The sequence below is a fragment of the Thermobia domestica genome, chromosome 12, assembly GCF_964235325.1.
Source record: "Thermobia domestica chromosome 12, izTheDome1.hap1.1, whole genome shotgun sequence".
Lineage (NCBI taxonomy): Eukaryota > Metazoa > Arthropoda > Insecta > Zygentoma > Lepismatidae > Thermobia > Thermobia domestica.
The window spans coordinates 180,176,953-180,188,040 of NC_137465.1; the positions used below are offsets into that span (position 1 = coordinate 180,176,953).

Genomic DNA, 11,088 nt, shown 5'->3' on the forward strand with positions numbered 1-11,088 from the left:
GATGTTGCTATCATCGCTACCATTTGACTGCCTGATGCTAATAGATATTACTACCTTCCCTATCGCTTGTCTGCCTAATTCTAATAGATGTTACTGGTTTCTTTATCACTGGACTGTCTAACACTAATAGATGTTGCTACCTTCGCTTTCGCTTGACTGTCTGATGCTAATGGATGTTACTATCATCGCTACCATTTGACTGCCTGATGCTAATAGATATTGCTACCTTCAGTTTCGCCTGACTGTCTGGTGCTAATAGATGTTGCTACCGAACTACATAGTTTATACGGTTTACCCAACATTGTTAGGGTCGTCAAGTCTAGGAGGCTTAGGTGGGCAGGTTATGTAGCTAGAATGGAAGAAAGTAGAAACGCTTTCAAAGTCTTGACTGGTAGACCCATAGGAAAACGACCATTAGGAAGACCTAGGCGCAGATGGGAGGATAATATTAAGATGGATCTCGCAGAGATAGGAATACAAAGTAGAAACTGGATCCAATTAGCTAAGAATAGAAGTCAGTGGAGAGCTTTTGTGAACGCGGCACTGAACCTCCGGGTTCCATAGGCCATAGAGTTAGTTAGTTAGTTAGTTAATCATCGCTACCATTTGACTGCCTGATGCTAATAGATATTACTACCTTCCCTATCGCTTGTCTGCCTAATTCTAATAGATGTTACTAGTTTCTTTATCACTGGACTGTCTAACACTAATAGATGTTGCTACCTTCGCTTTCGCTTGACTGTCTGATGCTAATGGATGTTACTACCTTCGATATTGCTGGACTCTTATACAAATAGATGTTCCTTTCTTCACTATCGCTTGACTGCCTGACGCTAAAAGATGTTGCTACCTTCGCTATCGCCTGGCTGTATAAGAAGTTCTTGAATAATATAGCTTTGGTTGATGTGGATAATAAATAAATAAAAAGAGAAATTTGTTAATGTTAATAATTATACTCAGGTGCACTAATCGAGAATCAAGATCGGATAATATAATCCTTTGATTACTTTTATCTTTGGATAAGAACCTTTCATTATTGCACCAACAGTTAGAGACAGGGTTAAGTTATCCACGAATATCAGAAGTTGCATAAAGCTATGATGTTTAAGACATGACGTCATGCAATATTTTGTATTTGATTGGCTAAAAAAACGTGCGTTTACCAACCGAAAGCTGATTCGGGTAGCATGTGGGAACTTTTATTACTACGTAGATATGGAAAGCAAACGGGCAAAGTTCACTCTTCGGGAAGGCAAATATGTCCTAATGCTGGTGTACAAATACAAACATATCCTTAAAAGAAGAAAGAAAAAGAACAAGTGCCGTATCAAATACTGAAAAGGAAGATGCATTTCTGGTTTTTCAGATTAAATAGGAGCGCACAGTTTTGTTTTACGAATAGTTAGTGGGAGATCCGGGTTGGATTCCCAGCGGGAGCTCACGTGTCTTGGACCCTACGTTAAGCTGTAAGTCATATACCCTCGCTGCTGAAAAGAGACTCTGAACTCAAAATCAAACCAATACAATATGGATAATGTATTGTATCTGGGGTCCGACTATTGATAACAAAATGTAAAAATAAAATAAAATAAAATAAACATCGTGTTCTAACATATCATACTTCTTTACCCGCCTGTCAAGCGACGTTTTCAAGCAAGGGTGGGTTTGAGGGGCAGATTTCCCTTTTGTTAGATAATTTTTGGCTACAAACTACTCTAACCTTTATACAAATACTGTCTTTTAAATCCAGTGTTCGATTCTTGCACTCAAGTGCATGGTAGGGTAAGGAAGAGTATAGAAGATTATTATAGCGTACGGTAGGGTAGTGTAGAGTGGTTTAGGTTAAGTTAATTTACGTTAGCTCAATGCTTAGACATTGTTTTCAAATGTAGGATAAGCTATAGTAGGTTAGGCTATGTTAGTTCTATGTCAAATGTAGGGTAGAGTAGACTAGGTTAGATTACCTTAGCTTACGGTATGGTCGCGTCACACAGATAAACCCTAGGTTGGTGCAACTGAACATTAGAAGCTTTTAATTATGCATAATTTTAACATATAGTGTAGAGTGGATCAGAGGCTTTGCGAAGCAAATAGTGAATTTAATATAATGTTAAACACATTCTTTACTTCATTAAATCTTATAATTTAAGAACAACGGATCGAAAGAATTGTCACGTAACTGTAATTTTACAGAAAATTGTACGTACACTGTACAGTTTAAGTACAGTGTATTTCAAAATGAATATCTGTGTTTTGAGGCTTTGTAGTATTAATTACAATTTACTTACAAGTATAAATAATGAAAGGACAACTAAAACAGTTTTGTACGTACACATGTGCATGCACTATTTCCTCTGTCTGCTGTTAGAAAGCGCTAGTAGCAAAGATGATGACTAGCGAACTTACAGCTTTTTGTGTTTTACATTTTGCAAAGACTGAATTTGTAGTTACCGTCTGTGTGAAGAATTTTAAGGAAACGCTTACAGCATTTCCTTATCATTTGCAGTTGCTACAAGCTCTAAAGCCTACAGACTAAAGTTTATGTACCAACTTAGCAAATGAAATGTTGCCACATGACGATGAAGATTTTTCTGGATCTTGTCGTCTTCAGTGACGAATCAACATTTCTCCTAAGTGTCAATGTGAACACTCATAATATCCATATCCCCACGAGAAGGTGCAGTTGCAACGAGACTCCCATTAAGTTGTTTTGTGTCATATCCCGGCGAAAAGTTTATGGACTTCTTTCGCCTATCGATTCGATGTGTACCTTATGGTGCTCACATTGAACACTTGTAGCAAAAACTGTTTGAATTGTTCTTTAATTTGATGTATTACTGTATTTATAATTTTACGTTAAATGTAGTAAATACAAAGAAGTGTTAAAACCCCGATATTCCTTTTAGAACACCCTGCACTTTGTTATCTTTAATGATGATATATTTAAGAAGAATGTTTATGATTATTAGTTCGTTGATTTATATTAATATTTTATACCGTTTAAGTGCTTAAAGTTACTCCCAAGTAATATTCAGTGAGTTTACTTATAGGTGCATAGAAGCGTTTTCCCCTCCTATTAGGTTTTCAAGCGAAGAGTTAAAAGAAAAAAATCTCAGGTATGAAGAGTACTTAAGTATCCAGACTTTTTGAGTACGTAATGAAGGTTAATGTTTAAAATAAAACTCTTGCCCCCCCCCCCAAAAAAAAAGTATTTTAGTCAACGCTTTCCAGACTACTACGTTTTATGTAGGAACTCTGGAGCAGGCGGACTTTATTAACCTTCTTTTCTAATATGCAAATATGCGTTTGCAGAGTGTCATATTTCCGCATCTCTAGTACACCATTTCGGCTGGTTTATATATATAAGAGGGCAATTTTTAGACAGGAGCACCTCTCGGTCCTATATACACTCGGTGAGTGCATTAAGCTGTAATGAAATTCAATGCGAGAGCTGCAAAGGAAAGTAGAAAAGAAAAAAAAAGAGAGAGAAAAAGAACATTGATATGCATTAACTGTATTAGCGAAGATCAAATATAGAACGGATCTATTTGTAAACATCAATGATATTAGAAATGCAATGTCGTATTGTATATTGAATTAAAGCCTTTCTGTCAATGGTAAGTAGTATGCAAGGAATGGTAGTAGCTTTGTGAGTGCTTTTCATGACTTGCTTTAAATGATAGCTGTCCGAAAATACTTTGCACTAAAATCATGACTTTTTTGTTATTACGACCACAATAGTGAACCTTATAAGGTATGTTCGACTCTTGAACAAATGAGATTTCTTGATTTTTTTTTTTTTTTTTTTTTGCAATAAGCTAGATCGATGGTTCTCAACCTTTTTTCACTAATGTCACACGTTACAGTACATCACGACACACTTGTTTGGTACTTTTGGTATAAATAATAATATATATTAAATAGTGAAACCAATTACTTTTTATAATGACTGTATATAGCACTGAATATTATTGCTACTGCTGGATGTGTTGATTTGTACAATCTGTCTCGATTTTAACTAATTATTATTAAATTCTTCCTAATTTTTAAAATCTAAAATTTCGTGACACACCTTAGGGGACAGCGTGACAAACTAGTGTGTCGCGACACATCGGTTGAGAGCTACTGATCTAGTTCTATTATGTCGCCCGAGGTTCGATAATGGAAACGGTGACTTTATATTTGGCTATTCTTACCCAGTTGAAAAATCTGTAATGTCGCCTAGTTTCTATGCAACCTACAAAGTTGCAAATAAATGTTGGTTGCCTATACTTAAAGGATATGTAACTGTCCTTACCACAAAATGTTCATTACTCAGTATTAGGATCACAGTAGTAAGATTGTAATAGTACGTCTGTACGTCTGTCCGTTATTCCACACTATAAGTCTTAAGCGAAAACTAATTCTTTTGATAGTTTAACAGAGGAACTTAATCGTATTTTTTCCCAAGAGACAGCTAGACTGATCATCTCAGCCGGCTTCGTTACTGGAGTCAATACGTTAATATCTTCACGGCTAACGGTGCTTTTTTGGCAATACATTTCCCATACACGAAATTACGTGATCTTTCTTTACAGTCTTTAGCAGTGTATATTAAATTCAATGTTTCTTCCAGGCACATTTTCGGAGGGCATCTCCTTCCCCCCCCCCCCCCCCGGAGCTCTGAGAGAGCTCCACGGAGAAGCCCAGAAGAATACATTTATAATATAATAATAAATAGAATAGTGCCAGTAGTGCCTCTCTGAATACTAAGTGTGAAACCCCGGGACACTGTTTCTGAAAGAAACACTGATTCAATTTGATTTTAAACTTATGAAATACTAAATCACTCAAATATTTGTATCCAGAGAAATTTCAATCTGTTTTGATGCTCACTTACATGAAATGAAGTATTTTAATTTTTTACGTAATATGTTTATGACCTGTAGACTAAAAGAGACGTGAATGATTATGAAAATATCGGTGAATGAGAATTTGTGGTGAAACGTGGAAAAGACCGAAGAAACCTATGGACATCATGCTGTCCACCATAAGCTTACATGATCTGGGATTTAACCAAAGACTAGAGTTAAGAGATCTACTACTATTTGGTTTCTTTTTAACAAAATGTCCCAACCGGGACAGTTGTCACCTTTGTTACTTTATTATCTTTCTTACTTGATCCGCTATGACAAGGACATGAACACAGAAACTTCGAGTACAGTTAAAAATTTTAACATGCTCTTCACAGAGATACAAGCCCGTAGGGAGTTAGCCTCATGATTGTCAGGGTTTTTAGCTGTGCTATTGATAACATTGCTTTCGTAGTTTCAGATAGTTCTGCCTGGTATTCCTGGGTTCAAAGACAGATGGAGAATTTTAGTTGTGAAGCCATAGCTAGTATGCAGTTCCATAATCTGGTGTGTTGTGGAGCGGTTTGTGGCATGTGTGTGTGAATGCACGAACGGACACATACAGGATAAACAATAACACAAGAATAACTGCATTCAGAGACCGCTTTGGTAAGGACCCACCTTGTAAAGCAACTCTGGTTTATTGGGAGAAACACGTAGGGATGGGCACGAGCGAGTGTTCTTTGAAACTTAACTTGACTCGAAACAAACATCTTTGAGCTCGACTCGAGAACTTGGATCGAAAAATTTCCTCCAACTCGACTCGAATTCGGGGTCGAGTTTCGAGTAGAGTCGAGTTGAAACGAACTAAATCGAGCTAAATCACGTGTGTAGTTTCAAGTACTCGGTTCAAGTATCCTACATAGACAATATAATTATCAATGATACTACTACTACTACTACTACTACAACTTTACTATTGTATCTATTGAAGCTTTCCTGGCGACGTATTGTGAACAGTTCTTCTCGGGCTAGCAGCCAGGTAAATACTGTTATATCTTGCGACGTTTCGAGGGCTGACATCGTCCTCATCTTCAGGCGAGTATGATGGTGCAATGGAGTGTATGGAATATATATACTCATGTATGTATGATTGGACTCTTCTGATTGGTGGTTGAAATGGCGGCTTCTGATTGGTGCTTGAAATGGCGGGATATGATTGGTGTCCATGTTTTACTCAGTTGGAATCCTGTGTCTCTGTTAAAATTCGTTTCTTCCTGTGTGATTGCAACGGCTTCTTTTATCCTCCTGTCCCAAAGTCTTGAGCATTTTGCTATTATTTCGGCATCTGTGAACAAAATCTTATGTTGCTGTTTGATGCTATGTTCAGCCAGTCCGGATTTTTCTGGTTGGTTTAGTCTGATGTAACTGTTGTGTTCTTTGCATCTGGCTTCAATGGTTCGTCCTGTTTGTCCTATATATGACTTACCACATTCACATGGAATGCGGTAAACTCCAGGAGTTCGGAGGTCCAGGTCGTCTTTTGTTGATCGTATTAAGTTTTTTATTTTTGCTGGAGGTTTGTGTATTGTTCTGATGTTGTACCTGGCAAATAGTCTGCTGAGATTTCCAGAAGTGTTCCCGGTGTATGGGAGGCAGATTGTGTTCTTCCGTTCTTCATTCACAGTTTCTTCTGCACTTTTGTCCTTGTTGTCAGTGTCCTTCGTTCTGGTCCTTTTCAGGGTCATATTTATATCTCGCATTGAGTATCCATTCTGTAGCATGGCGCTGCGAAGGTGATTAAGTTCCTCTGTTAAACTATCCTTGTCGGAGATGGAGAATGCTCTATGTGTTAAAGTATTGAGAACTCCAAGCCGTTGAGCTTTGTGATGGAAACTGTTTGCGTTCAGATATAAATCTGTATGTGTTGGTTTCCTGTATACCCTATGGCCTAGGCTGTCATCCGGTCTTCTGTATATCAAGATGTCAAGAAATGGTAGACGTCCATCTTGTTCAACTTCCATCGTGAATTTAATATTCGGATGCTGGCTGTTGAGATGCTGCAGGAATTCCTGTAAGGAGTCGCGTCCATGTGGCCAGATGGTGAAGGTGTCATCAACATATCTATAGAAATGTGTGGGTGCAAGTGATGCTTTCTTCAGTGCTTCATGTTCAAAGTGCTCCATATAAAAATTGGCTACTGCAGGTGAGAGTGGAGAACCCATGGCGACGCCGTCTGTTTGCTCATAGTACTGACCACGGTATAGGAAGAAGGTTGAAGTGAGAACATGTTGAAAGAGATCCAATATCTCAGGCCAGAAGTGTTTCCCAAGAAGCAGTAGTGTATCATTAATCGGAACTCTGGTAAACAATGATACCACGTCGAAGCTAACCATAAAATCTTTGGAAGAGATCTTCATCGTCTTCAGGCTTTTTACAAACTCTGTTGAATTTTTCACATGGTGTTCACACTTGCCCACGTATGGTTGGAGTAATGTTGTAAGATACTTGGCCAAAGAATAGGTTGGGCTTCCTATTGCACTGACAATTGGTCTCAGGGGTATCTCTGCTTTATGTATTTTTGGTAAGCCATATAGTCTTGGAGGTATGCTGCTGTGTGGTGTAAGTTGTTTGCGTGTATCTTCGTCCAGTCCCGACTTCTTTAGTAGTGAGACTGTTCTTCTTTCTAATGCAGATGTTGGATCTCGTGACAAGGTGGTATATACTGGATCTCGAAGTAACTGTGAAATCTTCTCTTGATAGACATCTGTGGGAAGCACTACAGTGATGTTTCCTTTGTCAGCTGGTAGAATAGTGATACTTGCGTCTTCTCTTAATGCTTTAAGTGCGATCCATTCGGCTTTGTTAATGTTTGGTCTGGGCATGACGGCTCTTTTTTAAGAAAATGAGTTACGCCACCTAGTCATCCAACGCCTCAATTAGTAAGTCCAATTTTAAATGAGTGGTCACTGTTTACTGTAATACAAAAGGAATTAGGGCTTTATAACTAAACCGATTTCGAGACGGCCGACGACCTCGATTTTTATCGTAGGAAGTTTCGTGTCCAATTTTGGCAGTTTCTCATCGCAACTTTTCATCCATACATGAAATGAAACAAAATATCTAATTTTACGTTCATGTTATGGCTTGTAGGCTAAAAAAAAGACACATTATTAAAAGACGGTTAATATTTATGAGATGATTAGTGAATGAAAATGTGGAACGAAACGGGAGAACCCCAAGAGAACTAACGACACGATATAGTCCACCACGAATCCACATGGCCTAGGATAAAACCAGGGATCCCCCACAGCATAGATAAGCGCCCTACATCTGAACCATTGTGTCTCCTTCTTTTCTTCTGTGCTAGTTCTTATGAACTATCTGAAGTACCTAATTTTGGCCAATAAACAAAATCTAAGTCCTGTACATCATACAAAAAAAAAAAAAAAAAAAGATTATGATCTTAAATGTTTTGTTTTTGAAAGTTTTGATTTTATGACACCTAATTTTTCCCTTATCAAAGAATAAAACAGCTCTCCCAAAGGAAAGAAAAATTTTAAAATTTCCATGTTGCCCACCAACCTATGGTTGAGGCTGAAGGAGCTGAAGGAGCGAGCCATTTATCAAGCTCGTCTCGACTCGAAATTCGACCTCTAAAGCAGTGACTTGGCTCGGAACTCGACTCGAGAAAATTACCTTTGACTCGACTCGAAACCCGAGTCGAATTCGATTTGAATTTCGAGTCGAGTCGAGTTTTAGCTCGACTCGTGCCCATCCCTAGAAACCGCGCTTGTTCAAGGTGAGTTAAAGATAGGCCGTACAGTGGACGTAAGAAGAACATGGAAATGCTTAGATATGTGAGTACAGCACGATGGAACACGCTCAGATTCATTAATACGTAGTTCCTCTAACTTAGCGATGCGTGAATTTTTCGGACAGCTTGTACTGCACTATGAATAAAACTTAATTCAAGTGAGAAACACTGTTGACGGGCCAATGATCCGAATGGGAGGTTCAAATCTGAAATATCTTACACAGGGCCGTCGCGTGTGCTGGGCGAACGGGGCGATCGCCCTGAGCGCCGCAACAGGGGGTGTTGGGAGGACAAATCAACAAAATTCAAGGAATTCAGATTATGCAGGTAAATATTTTTTTTTTAAATCATGTTAATTGAAATATTTTAATAATGATCATGGCACGGCTAAGTAAAATTTATTCATTTCATAAGGACAATACAACAAGCTTAATGCCCAGTTATAGTGTCGTGTACATAATTATCTAACATACACTATTATACATATATTATTATTCATACACTAATATACGTCGTCTAATTATGCAGAAGTTATTGCCTGACAATTGTTTTAAACTTGTACTCGGACATACTAAATACATCTACTACATGAAATGTAGTTATTTCGTTATATGAAGCACACATTTTCCACAAAGGAGACTTATGTTAGTCCTTGCTTTTTTACAATAGAATGTCCCAGTTTTTGCTGTCCTAGTCTTACCTATTAACTAAACTAACTAACTCTATGGCCTATGGAACCCGGAGGTTCAATGCCGCTTTCACAAAAGCTCTTCACCGACTTCTATCCTTAGCCAGTTGGAGCCAGGTTTTACTTTGTATTCCTATCTCTGCGAGGTCCATCTTAACATTGTCCTCCCATCTGCGCCTAGGTCTTCCTAATGGTCGTTTTCCATTTGGTCTTCGTTATATGGTTTTCCATTTGGTCTTCCAGTCAAGACTATCAAACCGTTTCTACTTTCTTCCATTCTACCTACATGACCTGCCCACCTAAGCCTCCTAGACTTGACGACCTTAACAATGTTGGGTAAACTGTATAAATTATGTAGTTCCTCGTTATGAAGTTTCCGCCATTCCCGTTCCTCTTGGGTCCGAATATTCGTCTCGGGATCTTGTTCTCTACTTTCAGTCTATGTTCTTCCCTCAGAGTAAGCGACCATGTTTCGCAACCATACAGAACAACAGGCAAGACATGTAATAATAGAATAATTTCTGAAATTAATTGTGGATGGTCAATTTTACCGTAATTTATGTAAGAACAACAGATCAAACATCTATATCCTTTTTCTAATGTATGAAAATTAAAATTCCTTACTATGTCTCCATAGTGGACATACTTTCGGTAGAAACTTTATATATATATATATATATATATATATATATATATATATATATATATATATATATATATGCAATCATTAAAAAAATTTAAACTGTATATTTTCTATTGCATCAAAGTATTTAGTGGCATTTAGTGTGACATTTAGTGACAAGCTTAATGCCTATTTATGGTGTCGTGTACATAATTATCTAACACACACTCTTATACATTCATTATTATACATACACAAATATACGTGGTTTAATTATGCAGAAGTTTCCAACAGTACAACAGTATTCTAATTTTGACCTCACATAGTATGCGTCAACGTGTTGAGCAAAAGGTTAATTTGCTATCAAGTATAACTCCTAGATTTTTTTATAGTATTTGGAGTAGCCGAGAAAGTGCCACTTATTGTATAGGTAAAGTTAATTGGATTTTCTTTCCTCGTGAAATATACAGATTTATATTTGAACACATTCAGGACTAATTTATTCTTATCACACCATATTTGAACTCTTTGTAGCTTCTATTGAAATTTCACGCAGCCATCAATTGAACTTACTTTGGAGGATAATTTAAGATCGTCGGCAAAATGAAGAACTTGGGAAGTTTTAAAACACAGAGAAATATCATTAATAACAAGAAGAAACAACAGGGGACCTAGATTAGATTCTTGAGGGACTCCCGATAGAGTATTGAGCTTGCAAAATACTGGTAATGTAAAACATCGTCTAGGATTATTCAACCGGAACTCGCTCTGCGAGAAGAGATTTATTTTGTTTGTTTGTTTTTTTTTTAATCTTGGGATTTAATATTTGTATGGTTATTTGTGTATTCTATGCTATTACTATATTGATGTGTATCAAGCTCAAAACAAACAAGAATAACACTCATAATTCAATAATAACACTCATAGTTCAATAATCCAAAGCCTGTTTTCATTAATTTTATGTTTTAAATACAAAAGTCATTCACTTAAAAAAAAAATGACATAATACTAACTTCTTTCTTCTTACATTATGATTTCACATTACTTTTTTAAATCTAGAAGTACAACCCACGCGACGGCCTTGATTTTACATTGTCACACGCATTTAGTTTGGATGTAAAGGGACATT

At 37.2% G+C, this 11,088-nt stretch overlaps 1 protein-coding gene across 1 annotated transcript; it reads right to left on the reverse strand.

The window, feature by feature from the left end:
- Positions 1–1,237: 1,237 nt before the first annotated feature.
- On the reverse strand, positions 1,238–7,717 carry LOC145666194 (uncharacterized). Its single transcript, XM_081733265.1, has 2 exons — positions 6,322–7,717; positions 1,238–1,293 (listed from the first exon to the last, which is right to left on the reverse strand). The coding sequence occupies exons 1-2, from the start codon at positions 7,715–7,717 to the stop codon at positions 1,238–1,240; spliced, it is 1,452 nt and encodes a 483-aa protein (XP_081589391.1).
- Positions 7,718–11,088: the final 3,371 nt, after the last annotated feature.

Excerpts from the sequence above, each read along its gene's own strand:
- LOC145666194 (XM_081733265.1), bottom strand. The coding sequence starts at position 7,717 with ATGCCCAGACCAAACATTAACAAAGCCGAATGGATCGCACTTAAAGCA. Across the intron at positions 1,294-6,321 it reads CCGCATTCCATGTGAATGTG|GATATGTTTGTATTTGTACA; the intron begins GTAAGTCATATA and ends TCTTCTTTTAAG.